We start from the raw sequence: 26,474 nt of genomic DNA, 5'->3' as shown, positions 1-26,474 counted from the left end.
TCCAAACCTATATATATATATATATATGTATATATACATATATATATATATATATATATACATATATATATATATATATATATATATATATATATATATATATATATATATATATATATATATACACACGCACACACACCAGGTTTATGACTTTTTTTCAACCCCATCCTCCTGTACAGTAGTTTGATGAACTTTTACCTAAAAAGCACGAAATGAACTATTATTTGCATATCTTTTGAAAAAAGTTCACCCCGCCATTGAAAAATTGATTTTTAACTGCGCAAGCCGGTTGTTATTGTCGTCATCATTGAAATTTATTTAAATTCAGTTAAATATTTTAATAAGTATATTTTTTTTAAAATAAAAAATCTTTGAGACAGTTTTTAAGATGCACATACATTGACTGAAAAATATATACTTAATAAAATATTTAACTGAATTTAAATAAATTTCAATGATGATGACAAAAACCGATTTGCGTAGTTAAAAGTTGATGTTTCAATGGCGGGGTGAACTTTTATCAAAAGATATGCAAACAATAGTTCATTCCATACTTTTTAGGTAAATGTTTAACAAACCACATTACAAGAATATGGGTTGAAAAAAAGTCATAGCCCTAATATACACATACATTCATACATAAATATACTAATTTTTATTATATTCTACAAAATAGAAGTTCTAAAGTTTTTAAAAGAACAGAGCAATAAATTACTAGAAAATCACTTACGATTTTTATATAAGCGTGTGTGTGTGTATGCATGCACAGATATACTATAGTGTCTATAGTTATATGTTTTCTTTTTGTTAACCTACTTCCATAAGGTTTTTAAAAAAAGAAGGAATAAAGAATAATTAAAAAAACTTATTGTGCAAGCCCTCAGTAAATGCAGTCACAGCTCTTTTTATTTCTAAATTAATGTATGTACTAAAACCCTCACAGAGTTTTAGTACCCATGTTAAAACCCTAAATCAGTATGACTTCAGAATGCCAAATTAAATGTGATTTTATATTTGTGTGTGTATATATATATATATATATATATATATATATATATATATATATATATATATATATATATATATATATATATATATATATATAAATATATATATATATATATATATATATATATATATATATATATATATATATATATATATATATATATATATATATATATATATATATATATATATATATATGTATATATATATATATATATATATATATATATATATATATATATATATATATATATATATATATATATGTATATATATATATATATAAATATATATATTTATATATATAAACACACACACACATGCACACACACACACATATATATTAGTGAGATTCTTCAGTTAGCACCCTCAAATGAAAAAACTTATGTAATAGAATTAAAAAATAAAGTTTAGAATCAATAGAAAACTGTTGTTTTTATGATTTTAGTGCAAATGATTTTTAGCGAGGAAATTCTGCAGGGTTTTCTTTGGATCTTAGGTTTATTGAATACAAGCCAACATCATTGGAGAGAAACTACAAAAATGAACTGCTTACAGAGCCAGACCTTGGTGTTTCTATTGACTTGATCAATCCAGAAACATATGATATTGACATGAATGGTTAGTAAACTTTAAAGCAAAAATTATTTTTCAGAAGAAGAGTATCTTTGTTATCATCAATTTCTTTTAGTTGAGTTAGATCCAGAGGATGAAAAGTTATTAGAAGAAGACCATATCCCACAAGCAGATCAAAAACGGTTAATATTATTTTATCAATTACTCATTATCTTTTTAATGATTTATTTTTATTTTTAAATAGATATGTTTTACTATTTAACATGAATTAGATATTATGAAAGTTTTGTAAATATGAAGCTTTTATAAATATGGTTGTAAAATAATGGTTGGGTTAAATGCTGAGAATCGCATTTTTTTATTTTTTTATTTACATGATTTAAGATGTCTTTTAAAAGTTTTGCTATGTTAAATAATTTTTAAAATAATAGATTTTCATGCTTAGTTTCTACAATCAGTCGAATTTTTTACGGTAAATGCTATTAATTTATGCACACAAAAAAGTGTTTTATGTTTTTTATTCTTATTTAAGTTGTTCAAACTGTAACATAAATAGAGGAAAATTATTACTTTTTAAGTTTTTTCGCTTGCTAGGGTTCTTATTTTGAAAACTATTTATAATATTCGCTTAATTTATAACTAAGTAGAAAATTAAAGTATAAAGTTTTTAATATTAAAGGCAGGGATTATCTTTTTCCAAATATTTCAGAAATTCCAGATATTTTTTTCAACTTTTATTTTTTCCAGATATTCAAAGCATTTTCCATACATACAAGTTTAGGTATACATTTTTGTAATATATTTGTTATTTAAGCTTTTTTCACTCATCACTTATACAAAAATTTGAAAAAAAAAACCGGAAACAACTCAGCTATAAGCGAAATTAAGGGGAAATTATATTCCAGATTTTTTCAGGGTATTTTACCCAAACAATTTTCCAGATTTGTAAAATATGACTTGGATAATCTATGATTAAAGGTTACTATGGTTACAGTTTGTGCAATTTAAATAAAAATAAAAACTTCTTTTCTTAATATTCAATTTTGCTTTGAGATGTTTTAAAATTTGTTTTTCTGTTTTAATTTATTGAATATTTAGATATTTAAATCTCTTTAATTAAATTTTCAAAAGGCATGAAATAATGTGATTCATTTTTTACTTGTAGTTTAAATAAGAGATATTTTTAAACCTCAACAATTATTCTTAGACATTTCTGCCTAAGAATATTTGTTAAAATCATAAACATTAGATTATCAACCACATCATCATATGCAACTACTAATTCTAAAATTGTTTCTTTTGTATCTTTTACTAAAACAATCTTGAGAACAAACTTTTTTTTTTTGCAAGAAATTAATACAAAAAAATAGTAAATAATCTGATAATAATCTAAAATTTTTAAGTCTTTAATATCTTTAATATTGCAATTAACAAAGGCATGTCAACATTCCACCTCTCACACATGGATCTAATATTGAATCAGTCTTCAAAATAAGCCATTTATATTGTGTGCATGCTAGTCTTCTAAATAAGTCACACATGGTCCTGAAATTGAATTTACTGACCAGTATATTCCAGATAAATTGATTAATTCTTTGTTAGGCACCCAAATTACTCTGTCTTTCATTGCTTTTTAACTATTTTAACTTTAATTTCCAATTTAAATAGTAGTTGCAGCTTTTTTGAAGGGGTGAAAGAAAGTGAGTTTAAAAATAAAAAATATAACAAAAGTAGTTAGTTACTTTTCATGTTACTGTTTGTACACCTCAAAATCATTTTAAACCTTTGCATTAGTTGGCTTTAGATTTAAATACAAAACATACTGTAGGCTATGAAATTTTTGATAATGATGACGATGATGAAATTTAAAATATTTATTTTATGATTAGACACCAGCAGCACACCAAGACAGTATCTTGGCTTCGTAAAACTGAGTATATATCAACTGAGTACAATAGATTTCAAACAAGCAGTGAAATGGCAGAAACAAAGTAAGATCTTTTATTAAATGTTTACATTATCTTTTTAAAAAGTATTTAAAGTTAAATGCAATTTTGTAGTTTGTTTGTTAAAATTTTTTAAGCTTGAGCTTTCAGAAAAAGATAAAAATGAAGAAAATCAGTTTAAAAAAAACTGTTAGTTTTTGAATTAGATTTTTTACATAAGTTAATATTACTTGCCACAACCTTCAGATTGATTTAATAATCATTTGATTACACATGTCAATAAAAAATTTTTTTTCTTTGGTGCCGAACAAACAATTTGTATTTTGTATTTCTCATTTTGATTTCAAATATGCAACTCATTTTTCACCATCATATCAAGTTGTAAAGATATTGGATTCAAATCTTTAGCATTTGGGGTAAAATCCCTAATATTGTCACACAAAAAAAAAAAAATTATTAAAAAATATGTCAACCTGTGAAAATGAGTTCCATATTTGAAATCAAAATGAGAAATGCTATACAAAAACAAATTGTTTGCTCGACGCCAGAAAATTTGTTGTTGTTGACCTGTGTTACTTAAGGATGCTTTTTATAAATTTTGTTATTAATAAAATTCTTTTTTTTAAACACATCTCCAACAAAATTCTGTAAAGTAATGTTTTGTGTTTCATTTGTATGTTATTAAGGGATTCTATTTTGTTTCAGTAGTTAAAAGTATTAATTATTGGATGTCATGGAAATTTTCTATTGAGTTACATGGGTTGCTTTAATTGCTTCTTAAAACATTGTAGTTAAAATTTTTTCAACTATATTAGTGCAAAAGATTTTATGAGTCCTTAGTTTTTTGCATATTAGACTTGAAGCCAAGTTCTTAAAACTGAAACTGATTTTCATCTGGTACTCAAACTTGGGTAGTCAGCTGAAAGCAAGTTTAGAAAATCTCTAGTTTTAAAAAAGGATAATATGTCATAAATTAAGGTTCCTGGTACTAGAACAATCCTTAAAAGTAAGACTTTAAAATAATGTTAGCTATTTTGATTGTCAGTTGTAAGCATTACCAATGTAAAATATAATTCTATCTGTAAAAAATTTTCTGTGCTGTTTTTATTTAATGTCTATTTTAGTACACATTAAAGATGAAATAAAAGAAATTTTCTGAAATCTTCTTTTGTTAGTTTTTTTAAGAAGTTTTTGTCATGATTTTATACAGGTTGCTTGAAAATTTGCTGTGTGTTTTAGATCCAATATAATTATTTTATTTGTTATAGTAAGTTATTTAGTTTAAGTGTTAGCAGAACAGGTAACTCTAGAATAAGTAAAATAAGTAAATTTCAAAAGTGGTTTCTCTGATAATAATTTCATGCTATTATACATAGTTTTCTTCAGATGGATCAAATCCAATTACCAAGTCCCAAGCATGTTTCAATGCAGATTTAATAGTTTTAAAACCAAGAGCAATTTCTTTTCAATTTAAAGATAAATTATTGTGAAATTTATTATTTCTGTAGAGTTGGATATTCATCTAAGAAGCAATCCAAACTTGATATTGATCTTTATAAGGTAAATTGTGCAATTTAATACAAGTATCAAATATGTGTGCATATATATATATATATATATATATATATATATATATATATATATATATATATATATATATATATATATGTATGTATGTATGTATGTATGTATGTATATATACGTGTATATATATATATATATATATATATATATATATATATATATATATATATATATATATATATCAGGGATGCGAAGTTCCATCGATTTTTTGGGACTCCGGACTCCGTGCTCAAAAATCATGGACTCCGAATTTTTTTTTTCTTTCTTAAATTAGATAAGGATTTTTATTATCTGGAGTTTTTATGTATAAATGCCAGAAAAGTGATAGGGTACCAGTAATATTTTTATTATGAATAATATATATATATATATATATATATATATATATATATATCTATATATAGATATATAAATACAAATATATATATATATATATATATATACATAAATATATGTATTTTTGGTTCCCTAAGTAGTCTATTCGGTCTTATCGCAGAGCACTGCGGAAAAGCAATTAACAGGAATTCACTCCTCTTTCCTAACCGATGTCGCAAAACTTGCCCAAAGGTGGGTTTGAACCACGGTTCCCTTACTTTTTAGGAAAAATAAGGGATCCGTGGGTTTATGCAGCCGAACACAACCACTGCTTAATAAGAATAATACAACTCTAAAGATAACTTTTATTTATTTTGTACTGCTGCATGCACAGAGTTCTCAATTTCTCTGTTTATTTGAAAACATGATCATAGAATTATAAAAAGATTTAAATGTTTATTTACATTAATTTTACTCTAAATTGTAAAGTTACAAAAACAAAATAATACAATATCTACATTGTCAAAAATTATTCAAATAAAAAACTCGTTTGTTTGTAAAAAAAGCATATCTTTATTAGCCAGTTGAATCAGTTTGTAATTAATTTTCCAAAGTCCATCAGCTGCAGCTATCTATAGAAATATTAATAAGTTTTTGAATATGTATTTTTTAAAGTTAAATATTCAAAACTATTTATATAAATGCATTTTGATAAAAAAAAACAACCTTATCTTCAGTTGCTGTTAGCATACAGCCATGCCTAATATCCACGTAAACTGCTGCAAGAAACAAAAAATTTTCGCGTAGTGCGCTTTCTTTATTATTCATTCCTATTTGGAAATCTCTAGCTAAGTCACTGTCTTTCCTGTCTAGTTCACACTTTATTGAATTCCAATCAAAAAGGAATTCGCCTGCGGTAATATTTTCACGCTGAAGACGGATAGTTAGATCGCGTGCCATATGCAATACATCTCTCAGTTCTTCCCACATCCCCTAAAAATATGGTTGCACATATTCAGGTTTTGAATTACTGGTCGAATCTAGAAGAACAGAAGAATTCATTAAATATATGTATTACGTTTTCAACTAGTTAAGTAAAGAGGATTATTAAAGAAATATTTACATAAACTAAATTTTAAAAGTTATTAAATAATGTAAATGTCATTAACATTGAACTAATTGGATTTATACTATAGCGGTTGGAAAACCAGTTTATACACTTTAATCAAAACTTAGAAGTTATAAACTATAACTTACCTGAATTAGCCTCTCGATTATATTGAACTGGCTAGACCAACAGGTAACCTGATCTATTATTGAAACAAGATGTGGAGCTTGGTCTCTGAAGTAGTCAATCCACTTAGAATTTCTCGCAGTTTTGACAACTTCTCTTGCATGGCTGAGGAATTTTTTTATTGTGGGCATCTTCAATGCATCATTCACGGCTAACTGTAAAGTGTGGACAGCACATCTTTGAAGATGTATAACATTCATTCTACCGGCAACTCCACTTGCCAAGGCTGCTGCCGCATTAACTGCTTTATTTTGACCATCTTCGTCGAACTCATCAGTTTCAACTGAAAGATCGCTTTCGTCATCTTCGATTTTCTCAATGATGCTGATTCCGAAGTCGCGCACCAACTTTATATTCACCTAAATATATTAATTATGATTTCAATAGTTAACTGAAAATTTAGTGAATATACGGTTTTATCAAAAAAGTTTATTTTTTAAATGTTTTTATTTAAAATATTAATTTTAATATCAATTTAATATACAATGTTCTTCATTTTAAAAAAATAAAAGGTGAATTTTAAAGTATGTGTTACTCACTGCTGCGTTGTCAACACTGAGGCCTAAAATATTAATTTTATTGATTCCAAACTTATCTAAACACTTCTCAATAATTTTTTTAGTGTATTCCGCCGTTTGTTTTCCTCTCGTATCGATAGTGCCAAGATTGATGACAACAATTTCATCATTGTTTGAGTATTGCACATTTATACCGAGGTAGTGGCGCATATGCCTAGATGTAGAATCGACTTTTAAATAAATTAGCATTTCCAATAATTTGTTTTTGATTTGTTCGCGATTCTTTTTGGCAAGATCACTAATTTGAATTCTCATATTATCTCTATTCATTTTAAATTTAAAATGAGATGCAACTTTTCCACAAAGCTTTTGAATAGGTTCCCGATCAAACGCCTATAGAAATTGTTTTTAGAATAATACATTTTTATTAAAAAATGGCAAAAAAACATATAATTTTTTAGATTTTTTTTGAAATTACTTAATAAATATTAACGAAAAAATAATTTGAACCTGGAATGAAAGACCTTCAATCAAAACCAGCTGGTTTAAGGCTTCTAAAAACTCATCTCATTTTGCTATATGCAAATTAATTTGCTGTGGTACAAAACACTGTAATATGGATTGCTGTGAAGTGCTGCCTTTGATGGCTGTATGTTTTTGCTTCTTATTCTTTTCTTCTAATTGTTTAATAATGCGAGCTTTTGCGGCACATGTAATTTCTTTACCGCATAACTCATTATTTTTACTTTTTTCGGGTACAAGACATTTGAAACATACTACTTTACATCCATTAAACATTTTATTTGCACGATGAAAATGTCTGTAGATCGTATCTGATGCATAGTTAGCGGCCATTACTAGTCAAGATTGTTGCTCACGAGTAAACAGCAAATATTATTATAAATAAAAATGTTGTTATTGCAAGTTATTGTGAACATGCAAAGTATTTGCTCTCTGTTATATATGCTTCACCAAATTAATTAACTGTATAACAACTCTCGAAAACATTGTTAGGAATGTTGTTAACATGACTAGTTACGAATTGATGACATTAGTATTTTTTCTGTCAAAGCAATTGTTGCGCAAAATAATTTTTATTTATTTGTTGAGGTATTTTTATAAGTCTTTTTTTTGGCTTCTTTCTGATTTAGATGGTAGGTTTTTTACCATTAGTCTAGATCGTTAGTTTGGCTCAATAGCGCAAACTTACAGACATTTGAATTATTTTTTTTTGCGTATAATTAATTTGTGAGTTAAATTTGATAGCTTTTCGTATCTAAACCATACCGCTTTCATTGCAATTTTTCAGTAAGCGTTATTAAAATAAAAAATTTCATTTTTTTAGGAGAGTAGACCGAAAACCAATGTACATAATTATATTATCTCACAACATTTCGGGTTTAAATTAAAAGAAACAATTTTTTTCTTAATAAAAGTAGTTACAAGTTTTATCTATTTATAATTATAGTTTCACACTACTTAACAGTTTTAAACAGTACTTAAACAAAGCACAAATTCAATCGACAATTATTTTTAAAGAACTTTACTTTGGTAAAATATTCCTTTACTGCTCATAAACTAGTTCATCATTTCTAATCGACGTACTTTCTATGATAAATCTAAAAATTTAATAATAACGGAATCACTTAAGCAAAAAAATAAACTTCTAAACTAAAATATCATTTATTTTTAAATTTGGTACATATTGAAAAAATTTGAGCAAATAAATTCTCAAACATATTATTACCTACAGGTCTAGCCAGGGAGCGATTTTTTGAGTAAAACGAGGAGGGTGAGTCCTTCAAAAGCGACAAATGTCTTATAAAAAATATTGAACTGTAAGTCAAATGTTAACTCCCTTTCTTTTTAGAGGAGGGGGCAACAACCCCCTTTCCATACAACCCGTGAAATCGCCCCTGGGTCTAGACAATTGATGACGAGGAAATACTTTAATAAACAGTTCATCATAAGTACTTTCTTAATGGGATAAAAAAAAATATAAAACAAACATTAAGGGTTTCATTAGTAGTTTTATATTTAAGAAATATAAAACTTATAATGAAATATGATGAAAAATTTAAAATTGAAACACTTTATTTTCTTTAACTAATTTTAACAAAAAAAAAAATTATTAAACAAACTGTTTCTTTAACAAAAAACCTATTAGATCACAATTGCGGCAAAATGCTTTTATTTTATATTTTCTGAATAAACGTCACATAAACAATATCAAAAGATAATTTAAATATTCTAAATGATAAAAGTTTTGGTTTAACGTAAAACTACTGAACGGGTAGGCAAATGGCCAGTTCGCACGTAAAATGCAAGCTGCGAAACGCTTCTTAACAAGGCGCGACATTCGAACCGATACTCAATCTGGCCAAATAAATAAAATCGGTAAAACAGTTTAGCCTCCTGGTCAAATGCTTTTTTTTAGTGCTTTGTAACAAGGTCTTTTTAAGGCATATTATTAAAAAAAAAAAAAAAAAAAAAAGAGTCCCGGAGTCCTAAAATTTTTATGGACTCCTAAGACTTCGGACTCCGGGCTAAAATAGGGACTCCATGGACTCCGACTCCGGACTTCGCAGCCCTGATATATATATATATATATATATATATATATATATATATATATATATATATATATATATATATATATATATATATATATATATATATTTATATATATATATATATTTATATGTATGTATGTATACACACACACACACATGTTAATGTGATGTTTTAATGTTATAGGATAGAGAATCACAAATAGAAGCAATTGAAGCCAGTTTTGAAGCTGCAAAAAAACCAGTAAAAATATTTTTCTACGCTTTTTCAGCGCAAAGATTTTTTTTTTTAAATTCAATTTTTTATATTTATTTTCAGATTACCTGTCATGACACAAATGCTAGGATAAAACCTGTTGAAATTTTACCTGTTTTTCCAGATTTTCAAGTTGGTGTTTATTGTATTAATCTTTTTTTCTATTCAAGCTTTGTTAATATTTGAATATTATTATGATTTTATATTTTTTTTTTCTGAATAGTTTTGGCATATGCCATGTGCTCATGTTATTTTTGACACTGAGCCAACACCCCGTGGAAAAACAGTTCCTGCAACTGTTGAACAAATGTCACTAGGAATGATTAGGTAAATACTATAATTAAAAAGTATTATAAATGTAGGTTATATGTTATTTATAAAGATAGCTATAAATAAGGATTTGTTATGTTATAATTTAATATTGAATTAAAGGAAACATTTTAATTTTTAAAAATGTTTTAAAGAGGAATGGAAGATGAAAGTGGCGATCAATTTGTGGCTTATTTTCTTCCCTCTGATTTGACGCTAAAGAAGAAAAAACAGGAGTTAGATAATAATGAGCAACCTAACCCAGATGAAGAGTAAGTTTTAAAAAAAGCAACCTATTCATTCTAGATTAAGGGGTTAAAGGGCTGATGTTATTTTGTTTTTTTTCCAGACTTTTTTTTGCATAAAAGAATTAAATAATTACTAAGGAAAATGTTTTATCCAGGCTTGTCATGTACATGTAAATGTTGTGTTTTTCATATATAACAAGCAACTTTTTTTTAGGTATGAATATAAATTAGCTCGTGAATATAATTGGAATGTCAAAAATAAAGCTATTAAAGGATTTGAGGTAATCAAATTTTTTCGTCAATTTTTGAAATACTGGGGTTAAAATTAGAATCAAATACAATTTATAAATATAATTTTTTTTAAATTTCAAAGTATAAATATGAAGACAGTCTTCAATGTTGGTATGAGGACTCATACCTAAATTGAAGACTGTGCTCTCATAAAGTTAGAAGACAGAAAGAAGCCTATTTATTTAAATATCTCACATCCCATCTTGAGTCAAATAACTTGCTGTCAGACAATCAATACAGTTTTTGATCCTCTTGCTCTACAACTGATTTTCTAACTGCTGTGACTGAAAGATTTTATTGTGCATTAGATGGCTATTGTGTTTGACATATCTAAGGCTTTCGACAAAGTTTGGCATGTTAATGTTCTCCATAAGCTTAATTCATATGGTGCATCTTGAATTGTTTTTGAGAATATCAAATTGTTTTTTTGTAACCGCTTTATAAAGCTCATCATCGAAGGCCAACACTCTTCATTTCCAGTAACTTCTGGGGTACCTCAAGGTTCTATTCTTGGTCTTATTTTGTTTCTTATTTACTTTATTAATTTTTTCAGCAACATTACATCTAAGGTAGCTCTTTTTGCTCATAACTCAACTTTATACTTCTGTCTTGACAAAAGGTCTTCTCTTGGATTGCTTAGAACAGGCAGCTGATCTTGAATCTGATCTCACTTTTTTAACAGGTTAGGGCTCGGAGTGGCTTGTAAATTTCAACTCCAACAAAACTCAGATGGTTTATCATTTACTACTGACCTTTCATGGAAACCGTATATGCAATTGAATGGTAAACTAGCATCTGCTAAGGTTGCTTCTTTTTATTGGACCTGGCCTATCTGCTAAGCTCAAGACTCTTTCCAACCATCGTAAAGTTGGATTTCTTTCTCTTTTCTACAAATACTATAATGGTTGCTGCTCAAAGGAGCTTTCATCTCTAGTTCCATCAACTAAAACTCATTCTTGCTTGACTCTTCATTCGTCAAAGTCTCATTCTTTTTACTGTATCTGTCCCTATATGCTCCAAAAACTTATATTTGTCTAGTTTTTTTCCACACACTTCAACCCTTTGGAGCTCTCTCCCATTTTTATGTTTTCCTGACTCATACAACGTACATCTTTTTATGTCTTCTGTCATATGTTTTCTTGCTCTTTTGCTCGATTCTTTTTTTCTAGTAACTCCCAACTTAATAGTGGTTGCTTGCAGCCTTGATGGGAGTGAATCAGAATAAAATAAAATTAAAAAAATCATGATGGTAACCATGCATTTAGACTCAAATTGGCTTTGCCAAAAATTGATTGTGTGAAGCAAAATTATCTCAAGTAAATCCAGAACTGTTTGTGAAAATGTAACACAGTTGCCATTTACAGTCTTTCAGATTATGAATAAAATTTTAAATCAATTGATCTATCTCTAATATTTATGCGCAAAGGAGGAATTACAGGAGGCAGCATGATAATCTCTATACAATGGCAAAGCAGCAAGCCAAAGGGTTTGTCCATAAATTGCCTCACGCTCTAGGAGGCGGGGGGAGTGGTTTTATGGCAGCTCATACAGGGCTTGTTATTAAAGTGTTATAATTTTGTTACAAGGAGGCTGGACAAAAACGGTAGAAAATTGTGTGACATATTTTATTGAAGAACCCAAAGGAAAGGAAATTAATTTAATCAATATTGAATAATTATGAAAAGTGATAACTATAGGTAACAAAGTACTTAATGTAAGAAGTACTTAACACTGATGAAGGCATAGCAAACATTTGACTGACCGAAAGTTATAGCAATGCTTAAATAAAAACAGTCTCACACAAATGGTCACATTTCGCACCCACCACGGAAATAATTTAGAAAGACTGTCAAGCACTCCAGACCTAAATTAAAAATAATAAACCTAATAATAAACCTAATAAACCTGAAAATTACTATTGAACCTGACTGCATAGATGATACATGAAGTTGGCTTACAAGGCTGCACACCTGCCCTTTACTTATTAGTTTTCTTGCTACAAATAACATTCCTGTTAAAAATGAACAGAAAAAGTTCATCTGAAGCAGAGAGAACTATGATAAAATCTCAACATGAATCATGTCTTACTACTAAGTGACAATTTTTGACTCTTTAACAAACGATTGTTTTTATTAAAAAAGTCAAGGAGGTAGTTGTTCTGTACATGTATTTAACTAAAACATTCTATAAGGTCTTTATTAACAAAGTCAACAAAGTGGTTTATCTATGTATACCTTCAACTAAAACACTCTTGTAGATAATACAGAACCATAGAATTTGCACAAAGTTGAAAAAGCAGTTAAGTAAAAAAGAATACTGGTGATAATACCTAGCAACTTATTTAAGATGCACAATCCGATTCTAGTAGAGCACAAGGCAGCCTACAAAACACTAGTTAAAATTGTGAGATTGCCAGATTCAAAATGCCAAGGGAAAACAAATGGTGAATGAGATAATGAAGTAACCACAGTTGTTCTCTTCTAAAGCTTAAAACATATGGCATTTGTTATGCTTTCCTTAAGTGGATAACTGACTGGTTAAAAGAGTGCGATCATTAGAGATAGCAAATTAATATGGGTAGATGTCATGAGAGGAGTTTCATAAGGCAAAGTCATCTATATAAATGACCTTCTAATTGTATGAGGCATAGCATAAAAATCTATGCAGATGGCAGAGATTTTGATGATCTCTATGTTGTTAGTAGTCATCAACATAGAGGGCAGTGTAATAAACTACAACAAAACATAGATCATGCAGACTAAGAAGTTGCTTATGTTTTTATTTTGACAAATTCACCCGTTTCTACATAATGTTTGATAATGATGGCAATTAAGGAGTAATCGAGTCAACAAACATTTAATGTGACCAAGGGTCACATGACCAAGGGTCCTAGCATCGAGTGGCTTGAAGTCAAGAAGGATCCATTAGAACTCATCGTGAGTATGCATGGTCTACTCACCTACAAAGCGACACCAATCCTCTTAGATGTATTCAGCAGGGTACAAGACTTTTTTTTGATTTTGCCAAATCAAAAAAAAATTGAAGGTAAATTAACTATACTCAGTCTCGCTGCTTTAGAACAGTGATAAGTAAAGCACAACCTTGTTCAGCAATATAAAATTATAAGCAGATATATGTGCAATTACCATCAGAATTTGTACATAACTAATATATGTGCAATTACCATCAGAATTTGCATGGACACAACTAATTAATAACTAGTTCTTGAACCTGTGTCAGGTGATTCACTAATATTAACCCAAATTTATTCAGCATGGCACTTAAAGTCTCAAAAAAAAACAACAACAAAGCTTTTGGAAAATTATAATTAAAATAATCTATAGAATTACTACATTATTGTATCAATTTTACTAATGCAAGATTATCTATATTTTTTAATATTTTTGAAATATTTGCAAATAAGTCATCAACAGCAAGATCCAAATGTGATACTGATACATCTGTACTAAAAATAACAAACTGCTATTAATTATGCAAATTATATAAATTGTCAAATAACCAGCAGTTTTATTTTAAATTTCAACAAATATTTTGAAAAGTAAAATTTTTTATTTGATATTTTTAATTGATCACTCTAGTTTATACAGGTTTACTAGCTTTTACTAATTTATATTTGTCTCAATATTGCAATTTGTATAAGACAAGATGGAAGTTAAGATGTATACTAAAAATCTACTTTATTCAAAGTTTAGAGTTGGCATTTGAAATTATAAACCTAGTCATAAATAGTAATAATCAAGTTGTAATAAGTAAGTGATAAACAAAAGAAATACTAATTAATTATAAAAAGTTTAAATAAGTTTTTATAATTTTAATAATTATGAAAATTCATATCAGTAATGGTACAGTGGTAGAATTGCTTACTTCATAAACATAAAACTTTAAGTTGGACCCTCACCACATCATTGGTAGTACCATGCTGAACTTGTTTTTTGTTTTAGAATTAAAGGCTTAAAAAAGGGTTGTAACAAAAAGTGAGTAGCCTCTTCAACTGCAAGTGAATAAGTAAAAAAAAAAAAAATTTAAAGTTTGCTTTAAAAATCAAATCCATTAATCTAACATATTCCTCTAGCATGTACAATTAGGTATTACCTATATTTTTAAAATTTTGTTTAGGAAAACTACTTTTTTGTATTTCGTGAGAATGAAGGTGTTTTTTACAACGAGTTGCAAACAAGGTTAGTTAAATTTTTTTTTTGTTATTTTCTTTTGTTTATTTGTTTTTGTTTTCGTTCATTAGAACAATAATGTTTCATATTTTGGAAGTTATGTTGATGTGGTTTCTACTTAAATGTCTTTTTTTAATAATTAAGGTTCCAAATTTTATTCCTATTTCTGAATAGTATTAAATTACATAATTAGTATAGTTAAAGAGTTTGTATTTTACATTTTGCATTACAATTTATACTATATATTTTAAATGTATATATATATATATATATAGTTTATTTTTGTTATACTTTTTAACGATGACTTCTAATTAAAAAAAAAAAAACTTTAAAAGAGTAATGGCAATAGGTATAGCGGTATAGCAGTGTAATTATTTTCAAAACTTGTTTTTAATAAATAAATGAATACAATCAAAACAAACAAATACACGAGTAGTGTAATAAACGAGTAGTGTAACAAATACACAAGTAGTGTAATAAACGAATAAACAATCATTGTGTGTAAGCTTTTCCTTCTCTTTTTTTTTTACAGAGTACGTTTAAATAAAAGAAGAGGTAGAGGTGGAGCTGGTGGCATATCTTCCTCTGTATCAAAGTTAATTGTTAAAAACCGTGAACCGACTGAAAATGAAGTAAGACTTCAGGTAAAAAAAAATTTAAATTGGTTGTTCTTATTTATGTACAAATTGTTTATAATTTCATTTTCAATTTATGCCTAATAATTGCTCAACTATAGTTTTTTAAATTTTTGCAATCTTATACACTTATCTACAATCAGTCATTTTTTGCAATGGCATTGTTGGATTGGTTGAGAACCTGAAAATAATATTAGAGTTTATCTTTTAAAACAATATTTTTAAGACAAAGACAATATTGTTTTTACTCTAGTGACTTAAAACTTAATGGTTTTTCTGCAATTAAGCATAGCTTCATTAACATATCTCTGGTGAATAATCTCTTAAAATGATTTCAGACGTTAAGCAATATCTGGGATATTAAGGACATTAGAGATGATTAGACTCGATTATTAAACAAAGCATTTTCAATGTTTAACAAAATCAAAACTGTTGACAGCAAGTTACTAAAGTTGTGTAACCTGTTGTCAACAAGTTTATCTGGAAAATCTTTCTCTAAGAGATTTTCCAGATAAAACAATTTGATTTGAAGGAAGAATTTGAAATATTTAAAACATTCAATGCAGTCAAATAGATGTTTTAGAAATATACTCAGTTTCTCCTAATGAGATATGTATTCTTTTTTAAGAGAACATACTAAGTCTTCGAATTTTATTTAAAGTATATGTTTCAAGTACATGTTTGAGTTTATTGACAACGAGGCCGAAAAACACAGCTTTACATAAACTTCTTACAAATATAAAAATATTTTTTGAGAAAACTTTCATGTTTTTAAATGAATTTCTGAAAATTATTCCGGTACAAAAATTTTAGGTACTAAAATATTTATCATAAATTTTTTTTTTTTTTTTTGGAGGATCATTTTTAAGCGTTAATTTCATAGTTATTGTCATTTCACTCTTGGATTTTCTTTGAACTGTAACAGCTAGTGTTGCAGTTTGTTGGTGTCTGGTGTTTGTCGGGTGCTTTTTATTTCTATTAAGAAGTTTTTTATCAGGCTTGGGCTATATTATCATCAGCATGTACTAGCCCCGTGTAAGGGGAAATTGATCTAGGTGCTCAAGAATATTCTGAAGTTGTAATTGTTATTGGATTTACAGGTTCTGTGAGCTCTGTAATTATCTATTAGAAAAAACCCATTTTTATTGTTTATCAAAACGTTATTGAAAGAAAATTGTTTTTTGTCTTTTGTAAAAAAATTAAAATCGATGAGCGGTTATTTTTTCATGCTTCTAGCCTATATTTTAGCTATTTTTCGTGTTCACTAATATGCAAAAACTTTAAATGACCTTTTAACGACGTAGTTGTGCTCCTTTTCTTGAATACGTTTTCCCACTCACTATAATTTACCGTATTAACGTCAACTTCATTAAATTATCTTATGTAACACTTGTTTTTGGTTTGGTTGTGAAGTGTTTAAATAAAATCGTCGGGTTAATACTTCGTTGATTACTTCGCTCATACTTAGATTTCAATTCACAACTTGTTTACCTTTTTTAAATTCTAAATTAAATGGTTTTCAAAGTTTTAAATTTCATAGAACACGCTGTTCTATGAAATTTAAAACTTTTAAATTTAGAACACGTTCTAAATTTAAACTTAGTTATAAAATCTGGTTTGATATCGTCAGAGTCGAAAGCGTAAAGCTCCGATTGATTTTAAAACAGTCGAAGCTTCGTAACATCCGTATTATGAATGCCGTAATACAAAGAATTATATTCAAACATTTAGTTTTTCACAGTCAATAATAATAAAAAATTATTTAAAAGTCTTTAACAATTATAAAAAATAATTTTTTGAATTTTGAGTTATATTTCTACTATATATTGTGTATTTTTAAGTAATGCAATAAATATTATGTGAATCTTGCTTATCTGTTGAACAGCCTCCTATAAGTCTCAAAGTAACGACTTGTGCATACAAATTATATTCAATAGAAGCTCATAACTTAAGATTGTTACGACGTTTTTTATTCAATTTTTGAATATTGAATTGATCAAAGTATATTTGATAAACTTTATATAAGTTTGACTTTAAAACTATAAATTTTTTTTTTAAATCATTTTAAATACTATGCTTATACTTGATTAATACACATTAAAAGTTAGATTTGAAAATGTACCAAATATTATCTTACAAAACAAATTTGTTTAGAATGCACGTTTAGTGCAACTAGAAAATCTAGCGCCTGACGATGACGATGACGAAGTTGCAGAAGAAGAGCAAGTTGAGGATAATAAAAACGAACAGTCAAAGCAACCCGAAAAAACATCGAGCGAGCAACAATCTAAGGAGGAAAACAACTCTGATTCAGCAAGCGATTTGTTTGGCTCGAGCTCAAGTGAAGACGAAGATTAAGAAACACGAAATATATTTATTTAATAAATTACTTTGATTTAAATTAATGTAGTGATTTCTGATCATGAAAAGTAACAATCTTTCTACGAAAAAGATTTTTAACAGCTTTTTAAAAGGAGCGGTAACGATTTATCATTGGATTTTTTGTACATATGTAATAATTTTAATTAATTTCATATTTTAGGTTTTTGATCAAATAATTTTTCATCAAAAGATCATATAAAAATTTATAAATGCTTTATTTCAATATTTAAAATGTAATTGGTTATCATAACTGTAATATATTTAAAGTCGAAACCGTTTAACTATAGTTCAACGGTTGATACTTTGTGTTACTTTTATTTTTAGTAAATAAAATTACACAGATGGCTTTAAATAAATTAGGTTTGTTTTCCCGAAATTATATGGTTCGATTTTCACAACGAATTACAATTATGACATTGAAAAGTAGTTCATCGCATTTGCAAGGTAAAAAATAGTTTTTTTAGCATTCGAGGTTGTTCCTATTTGTCAATTTTATCTTGATCTATGAATATTTTTCATTGTTATTTTTTTTAGAAAAACGGCTTTTTACTCCTGGACCACTTGGTGTTAGCCCTAAAACTAGAAACGCAATGCTTCGAGACTTAGGTAGTAGGGACACAGAATTTGTGGATACTGTCAAATTTATACGACACAAAGTACTTGAAGTAGCCAAAATATCTTCAGAAGATTTTACAATGATTCCTTTGCAAGGAAGTGGAACCTTTTCTGTTGAAGCTGTTATTATGACAATTGTACCCAAGTTAAATGGAAAGTTATTGCTTGCTGTTGCTGGAGCTTACGGAAAAAGAATGGCTGAAATTGCTAAATACTCAAACATCAATACTGTAAATAAATTATTTCTATTTTCATAAAAATTATATATTATGCAGCGACAGTTGCATAATATATAATTTTTGCACGAATTATTTCTGCGTATTAGGTACCGTATTATAAGTTAATGAGGTTTCTTTAATTTTCTAAGAAGACAATTTTTTTTTAAAAAAAGGTATTTTTTCATATTTTTAAGTTTTGTTCAATAGTTGTCTGGCGTAACATGTTTAATAAACGCTTATTTTAGAGCCTTTTCACTTATTAAACTTATAATTTATATTCATCGCTAGTAATTTTCGAAATTTTTTAAAATTAAAAAAATTATTTTCTTGGTTACTTCCAAAACGGAAGAATTAAAAAAAATAACAATTATACCATTTAAGTGAAGCGTATAAAAATAAACATAAAAAGAGCGAAGAAACCAAAACTGTATTAACGCATAATGTAATTCAGTTTAGTAAATTTTTAAAACATAAAATCATTTAATTATTTATAAAATACGTATTATGTTAAACATAACTTAATTTGATTATAAATTGTCACTTAATCACCATTAACTCTGTTTGTACAGACGACCATAGCTTGATTAGTGTTATGGCTAAATATTGAAGTGTCTGCTTTGCTTAAAAAAAATTTTATCTCTATTTTTATTTCTTAAATGTGAAAATCAATAAACTTTTCAGGTTGTGTTAGAGTTTGCGGAGGATGAGAAATGCGATTTAAATACAATAGAAAATGTGTTGAAACATGACAAAAACATTACAAATGTTGCAATGGTACATTGCGAGACAACATCTGGAGTCATTCATCCTATTCATGAGGTTGCACAACTTGTTCGACAATATAACCCTCACGCGACTTTTTTTGTTGACGCAATGAGTAGTTTTGGTGCAATACCCATTGACATGAAGAACATTGATTTTGTTGTCACTTCTGCCAACAAATGCATTGAAGGTGTTCCAGGCTTTGGAATTGTAGTGGCTCGTAAAGAAAGGTTACTGGAATGCAAAGGTCGCTCAAGGTCACTTAGTTTAGATTTGTATGAACAGTATATTGGGCTAGAAAAAACTGGTCAGTTTCGCTTTACTCCCCCCACACACTGTATCTTAGCATTTAAAAAAGCAGTTGAAATATGGGAAGCCGAAGGTGGTGTTGAAGGGCGTGCCCAAAGGTAATTTTTTTTTAATATTTAGCTTTGGTGCTAATATGGTATCTTTCGTTTAATTAAATTACTTTCTTTAGGTACAAAGAAAACAGATTGGTATTACGCGAGGGTATGGCCAAACTAGGTTTCAAAGAATTTCTTTCCGATACCCACTCTGGATATATAATCACTTCTTACCGGTATCCTCTTGATTCTCGATTTAATTTTAACGAGTTTTACAGCCGTCTTAATGATAAAGACTTAGTTATTTACCCTGGAAAAGTTACGAATGCTGACTGTTTTCGAATTGGCAATATTGGCAACTTAACAGCTAACGATATGCGTGATTTATTAGCGGCAATAAAAGAAGTTTGTCAAGACATGGGCATTAAGTTGCCGATTGATTCATAGTTATTTTAATGACTAATATTGGCGTGTCAACAATGTTATTTACCAATTTAAGTATAATTACGGTAATTGAAAATGTATTAGGAATATAGTTTTTTTTATAGTACAAATATTTTATTATTTTTTATTTATCTAATATATACTTGTTTTTATAATAAATTTTTATAAAAAATTGATTTTTATATCTTACGGATTTTTTTTTTAATTATTGTACTGTTATCTTATGCGCCAAGGATCTCAATTACTGTTACAGTTGTTAGTGAAACGAGTGCATTGATTGGATAGAATGATTTATTCTTGTTCATTAAGTAACACACTTTGTTACTCTAACTTGTGCGTCTAACGTTTTTTAAACCGCTGAAAGTTTGCTAAAGTATTCCAGCGAATAGCTACTAGACTGAAGACCGTCTTGAATCTGATCTGAAAGTTAGTATTTAGCTAAATCTCATTTGGATTCTCATCACACGCGTAGTATTTTAGTCACGTCATTTTTTGAGATAGCAGGTGTTTGTTTTTTACTGCCTATAATTTTACAACAAACGTCAACAAAAAGATGGGTTCAGATACTCTGACTTATATATAAAAATGGGCTTAATTTTAATGACTTTAATGCTAATTAGTAGCTGAGGCATTGCAAAGCACCTACTTTTAGTGAATACTTGGGCGCCGGCAGGCAAAGGCTCCCCTTCCCCCCACTCCCCCTGTTCTGTCCCCCAGGCAAAGGCTCCACTTCCCCCCACTCCCCAAATTTTAATATTCACAAAATTTCTTTTAACTTTTAAAAGATTTTATTTCGATATCTCATCAATTTAACTTATTTATAGTTTACTCACCGTAATGTAGAAATAAAGATAATAGAAAATAGAAAAAAAATCTCAAAAAATATTGGCATGATCTATAGAGTTAAGCCACTCTTAAATTTTAAGTCCTTAAAAAGTTTATATTTTTCCTTTATACATAGTTACTTAGCTTACGGCAACATAATTTGGGCAAGTTCTAATCACACTAAGGTAAAAACTTTATAGCAAGCAAAAACATGCTGTTAGAATCATATTTGGAGCTGGTAGAGCGATTTCATGTGAACCTCTTTTACGTATAACTGTTGCCCTGAATATTTTCAAACTTAATATCCATTTTGTTCTACAGTTCATGTATAAAACAAAATATAGACTCTCCCCCAAAATATTTGAAACTTATTTTATAGAAATACACCATAAATATGCTACAAGATTTTCTGCAAACAACTTTGTTATACCAAAATCTTATTCTAAACAAAATTCTTATTCAACTCAGAATCGCGGACGACTTTTGTGGAAAAGATTCCCAAACATTGTTTCCGTAAAAAAAAAGTCTCTACATCAGTTCAAAACTGATTCAAAACAGTTTTTGTTAAACACAGATTTTGATTTATACTAAGTCTTTCTTTTAAAAATAGATCAGATATATAATTCAAAAACTGAAAATCAAGGTAATTATTCCTTGTAATCATTAAAAAAGGTTGAAACTTTTTGACAATAACCATTATCAAAAATCACTTTTTCTCGCTTTTTATTATGTGATTATATATATATATATATATATATATATATATATATATATATATATATATATATATATATATATATATATATATATATATATATATATATATATATATATATATATATATATATATATATATATATATATACACAGTGGGTGCTCATATTATTAGAAACACTGTCTTTTTTTTGAAAATTATGTGTTAAAGGTTATTTATTATAGAAATAAAAAGGTTGCAGACTATTTTTTCGTAACTTTTGAGTGTTGCGGTCTGTATTTATTACAAAAAACATACTTATTTATATATTTTTTTAAATAATTCCACTATTGTACAAGCAAAAGATTACATATTGGTGATTTATTTTAGTATTTTGTTATCCCTCCCTTGGCACTTATTACCGCTTCTACACGTCTTGGCATACTTTCTATGCATTTTATTGCATTATTTTGAATATCTATGTTATTGTGCCAGACTTTGATCATCTTTTCAATTAATTGTATTTTGTTGGTGATCATTTCAGAAGCAATTTCCCTTTTCATGATCTCCCACAGATTTTCAATAGGGTTTAAATCTGGTGAGTTTCTAGGCCATCGTAGCACTGGAATTTTCTTTGCTTTTAGGTACTCTGTAACCTTCTTTGCTTTATGGCATGGGGCAGAATCATGCATAAATGTAAATTTTTGGTTCTTTGGGAACCATTCCTTCAACTGTGGTACCAATCTTGTGTCAAGAACTTTTATGTATTGGTCCTGGCGCATAGTTCCCTCAACGATATATAAGCGCCCTGTTCCATGTCCACTAATGACAGACCATACCATTATACTTAGAGGATGCTTTACATGTTCTAAGATGCAGTCTTTGTGGAATTTTTCTCCAGCTCGTCTACGCACAAACTGTGATTTGTTCATCAATATCTGGATTGTCGATTCATCCGAGAAACATACCTAAACAACATCAAAAAAACTTATAAGTCAAAGTTTTAATGTAGGCAAATCTCTAAATGGAATGTGTACAATTATAAATGAAGTACTTACATTTTTCCAGTCATCGACGGTCAAATGTTAATGACTTTTAGCCCAAGCAAGGCGTTTTTGTTGCATTGCTAGAGTGAGCTTAGGCTTTTTAGCAGGTCAACAGCATCTAAATCCTTGTTCTTTGAGTCAGCGACGAACTGTCATTGGAGATACTGGTATTCCAGCATCTTGTATTAAAGTGGTTAGTATTCGCCTAGGCTTATTCCTATTTTCTAGGCAAATATCTCGTATTTTTCTATCGTCTCTTGGCGTTGTTAGCCGTTTTCTACCACAATGTCCTGTTCGTTGAGGAGTATAATCAGCATTTTTGTCCAGATTTTCTTTTATTCGGTTGACTGTTGCCACTGAATCCTTTGTCATTGATGCTATACACCTTTGAGAATAAGAAGTATTCTTCAATAATGCTCCAACTTCTCTTTTTTTTGAGGGTGAAACATCTTTTGCCTTTCCCATAATGAACAAAACACGTGATTCTAGTAAACCGTTAAAGAAGTCAAATTATATGTAAAAATATTGATTTAATCATGTTTAACTGTAAAAAATAGACACATAAATAAAACTCAATAACAAAACAATAAAAAAATCTTTGAAAACTTTTAAAAGAGAGCAATACACAAACAGCACTTCACGCGACAACAACACAGGTATAACTGACAAAATTGTCAAAATTCGGGAAAAACCCTATAACTTCATAATGAGATGAAATGCAATGTTGCTAAACTCCCAGATTAAAGTAAAAGGTACATACATACTATTTGTAAAATAAAAAAAATGATTTTGTTAAAATTTTTTGTTAATTTTGAACTTTATTCACAAAGTTTTTAAAATTTGGTTGTGTTTCTAATAATATGAGCACCCACTGTTTATATATATATATATATATATATATATATAAAGTAATATAAATATAAAGTAATATATATATATATATAAAGTAATATAAAATATAAAGTAAGATAATATATACATAAAATAATATAAAATATATATATATATATATATATATATATATATTATATATATATATATATATATATATATATATATATATATATATATATAAAGTTATTATATATTCCCTTTTTTTTTTTTACTCAATCTATTTATGATATTATGTATTAAACGATATCTTACTTTATCTTTTATATATTTTTATATAAAGTTTATTAAACTTACATAAAGTTTTATATATTCACTCTTACTTTTACCCAATCTATTTATGATATTATGCATTAAACGATATCTTACTTTATTTTTTATATATTTTTTGTAAACATTCAATTTTTCTTTTATACTATATATTCTTGAAACAACTTTGTAAAAATTATAAATTGTAACACGGTGCTCGGCGATAAGGCAAATCAATGCCTTCTACTTGTTCCGGCCATTAACTTAATTTTAAATTTATGGAAACTGTTATATTTATTAAACGGCAAAATATGTTAAATAAATAAAATAAATGAAAATGACTACAGTTTAAATGAAATATTACTATCAAATGCAATGACTTCTACGATAGCGGAAGCTTTTTTATAAAGGCATATTTTATATTTAAAAATAAAGATGTTTGAATGAAAGTTCAAAAAAAAATACGATAGAAATAGATCATAGAAAAAATCAATAGATAAAGGAGAAGTATAGAAACCAAAAAGAAGAGAGGTAGAATAAAAAGGAAAATAAATGAAATAATAAATAATAATAATAGTAAGAAAAAAGAAATCGAACTGCAATAACAAAGTTCTTACGCTAACAAATAAACTTCGAACTAACGAAGAAAGAATTGGATACAGTGATCAAATTTTTTAAATTATTTTTTAAAGTGTTAGTTGCATTGACTTTTTTATGCTGTTGTTTTTTTGTTTGTTTGCAAAATGTTTCTTGTTTGTATTGTATTTTTATTTACTTTTTTCCAAATTATTGTGTTATATTCATTTTAATAATACTATTACCTTGTGTTTTTTGCTAGCTAAATGTTGATTATTATAATTATATATATTTAGTTTGATTAACTTGCATTAACCAGCTGTATTTTAACTTTTGTTTTGTTTTTTGGAATATGTCTAATTTGTATTTAATAAATCATTTAATGTTTTTAAACTAATCATTATATTATTATATAGTTTAGCATTATTAGGTGTTTACTTCAAATTAGTCTTTTAACTAAATGTAGACAACCATGAATGTAAAATCTTTATTCAGAAATATATATGATTGATATAATAAAAAAAAATTTTGAAAAAAAATTTCTTCAATTTATTTAATTTTGTGGACTGTTCTAAGTTTAGGTTTTTGCAATTTTTTTCTCAGAATACTGAAAAAATGTCTAAAAAATGACAAAGTAATATTTTGGATTACTTCAATTTTAAACGTGTTGTAACTACAGATGATTCCGAAAAATCACAGGAACACATTACTCTTCCTCAACCGGTAGTGGCACCAAGTGAAAGCCATTGTGATGCAAGACAGCATGAAACTTATGATTTCAAAAAAAATGTGCCAGAACATGAAGCTGGAAAGCGACGGTTTAGACATGCATGGTTGGTTCAATATGCTCCTTGGCTGGCGTACTCTTCAAAACTAAAAGGTGCTGTTTGTATATATTGCATTTTTTTCCCACAAAAAGTACATCGAGGTTTTCAAGGTGCATTTATCACTACAGCCTTTAGAAAATGTAAGGATTTTAACGAATGTGCTCGAAATCACATATCATCGTCATGGCATATGTGTTCTCAACAAGATGCTGAAAACTTCATGGCAGTGAGAAGAAATCCAAACAAGGAAATTGTCTGCCAGCTTGATGATTCTATAAAAAGCATTGTTAAAGCAAACAGACAAAAGTTCTTTTCTATCCTTTCAACAATTTTTTTGTGCGGAACAAATGATTTGGCCCTGCGAGGGAAGGAAGAAATTAAAGAAAATATGCATCAGCTATTGAACTTTCGAATTAAGGCTGGTGATAAGATTATAAAAAATCACCTTATTAAGCAATATTAAGCAAGTGTGACGCCATATTAAGCAAGTGTTTATCATTAGGTCTCAATTTAGATCATCTGTTAGATCAGGGATACGATGGTTGCTCAACCATGGCAGGAAAGGATAACGGCGTACAATCAAGAATCAGAATGAAATATCCAAAGGCGGCTTTTATTCATTGCTCATCACATAGACTGAACTTGGTTGTAAATGATCTGAGTGTACTTCCGCAACTTCGCAATACAATTGGTACTATCAAGTCAATTATTGCGTTTTTCCGTGAAAGTCCTATGAGAAGGTCAATGATACCCAACGTTTCTCTTCTCTGCGGGACTTGATGGACTGCAAAGTATAAGAGCATACAAGTGTTTTGTGATAATTTTGACCAAATATTTACCCAGTTGGATGTGTTATCTAAC

The 26,474-nt window shown here is 27.9% G+C and overlaps 3 protein-coding genes and 1 long non-coding RNA gene across 5 annotated transcripts in view; 2 read left to right on the top strand and 2 right to left on the bottom strand.

Moving 5' to 3' along the window:
• The window catches only part of LOC100197910 (RNA polymerase II-associated factor 1 homolog), a 19,412-nt gene extending 1,271 nt beyond the window's left edge, over window positions 1-18,141 (top strand). The window contains exons 4-15 of one of the 2 annotated variants that reach the window (XM_065805625.1): window positions 1,508-1,629; window positions 1,700-1,766; window positions 3,474-3,575; window positions 5,039-5,090; window positions 9,999-10,055; window positions 10,131-10,199; window positions 10,291-10,394; window positions 10,532-10,648; window positions 10,839-10,905; window positions 15,053-15,114; window positions 15,638-15,749; window positions 17,895-18,141. In XM_065805625.1, coding sequence (XP_065661697.1) covers window positions 1,508-1,629; window positions 1,700-1,766; window positions 3,474-3,575; window positions 5,039-5,090; window positions 9,999-10,055; window positions 10,131-10,199; window positions 10,291-10,394; window positions 10,532-10,648; window positions 10,839-10,905; window positions 15,053-15,114; window positions 15,638-15,749; window positions 17,895-18,098 — 1,135 coding nt within the window. In that variant the 3' untranslated portion in view covers window positions 18,099-18,141. Of the gene's footprint in view, window positions 1-1,456; window positions 1,630-1,699; window positions 1,767-3,473; window positions 3,576-5,038; window positions 5,091-9,998; window positions 10,056-10,130; window positions 10,200-10,290; window positions 10,395-10,531; window positions 10,649-10,838; window positions 10,906-15,052; window positions 15,115-15,637; window positions 15,750-17,894 lie in introns of both variants that reach the window. The other variant, XM_065805626.1, reaches the window with a different exon arrangement.
• LOC136084949 (uncharacterized) lies at window positions 5,963-8,096 on the bottom strand. Its single transcript, XM_065806351.1, has 5 exons — window positions 7,845-8,096; window positions 7,263-7,634; window positions 6,687-7,082; window positions 6,156-6,422; window positions 5,963-6,061 (listed from the first exon to the last, which is right to left on the bottom strand). The coding sequence occupies exons 1-5, from the start codon at window positions 8,094-8,096 to the stop codon at window positions 5,963-5,965; spliced, it is 1,386 nt and encodes a 461-aa protein (XP_065662423.1).
• Window positions 18,142-18,412: 271 nt separating the features above from the next.
• On the top strand, window positions 18,413-20,748 carry LOC100203860 (2-aminoethylphosphonate--pyruvate transaminase). Its single transcript, XM_065805627.1, has 4 exons — window positions 18,413-18,566; window positions 18,657-18,967; window positions 19,637-20,124; window positions 20,196-20,748. Exons 1-4 carry the CDS (start codon window positions 18,464-18,466, stop codon window positions 20,506-20,508), a joined length of 1,215 nt encoding a protein of 404 aa, XP_065661699.1. The 5' UTR covers window positions 18,413-18,463; the 3' UTR covers window positions 20,509-20,748.
• Window positions 20,749-22,652: 1,904 nt separating this feature from the next.
• Window positions 22,653-23,710, bottom strand: LOC136084763 (uncharacterized). The gene is made up of 2 exons (XR_010640835.1): window positions 23,083-23,710; window positions 22,653-22,992 (listed from the first exon to the last, which is right to left on the bottom strand). It is a non-coding gene; the product is annotated as an uncharacterized LOC136084763 (long non-coding RNA).
• Window positions 23,711-26,474: the final 2,764 nt, after the last annotated feature.

Source organism: Hydra vulgaris, chromosome 09 (genome assembly GCF_038396675.1).
Source record: "Hydra vulgaris chromosome 09, alternate assembly HydraT2T_AEP".
Lineage (NCBI taxonomy): Eukaryota > Metazoa > Cnidaria > Hydrozoa > Anthoathecata > Hydridae > Hydra > Hydra vulgaris.
Note: the sequence above shows the minus strand (reverse complement) of the source record. Positions and strands in the feature narration are given on the sequence as shown.

Bases quoted from the DNA above. Each gene is read 5' to 3' on its own strand.
- LOC136084949 (XM_065806351.1), bottom strand. From the start codon at position 8,096: ATGGCCGCTAACTATGCATCAGATACGATCTACAGACATTTTCATCGT. The intron at 7,635-7,844 runs GTACCACAGCAA...CAATTTCTATAG, and splicing joins AATCCATATTACAGTGTTTT to GCGTTTGATCGGGAACCTAT. The intron at 7,083-7,262 runs GTGAGTAACACA...TAATATATTTAG, and splicing joins TCAGTGTTGACAACGCAGCA to GTGAATATAAAGTTGGTGCG.
- LOC100203860 (XM_065805627.1), top strand. From the start codon at position 18,464: ATGGCTTTAAATAAATTAGGTTTGTTTTCCCGAAATTATATGGTTCGA. The intron at 18,968-19,636 runs GTAAATAAATTA...TAAACTTTTCAG, and splicing joins AATACTCAAACATCAATACT to GTTGTGTTAGAGTTTGCGGA. The intron at 20,125-20,195 runs GTAATTTTTTTT...TACTTTCTTTAG, and splicing joins GTTGAAGGGCGTGCCCAAAG to GTACAAAGAAAACAGATTGG.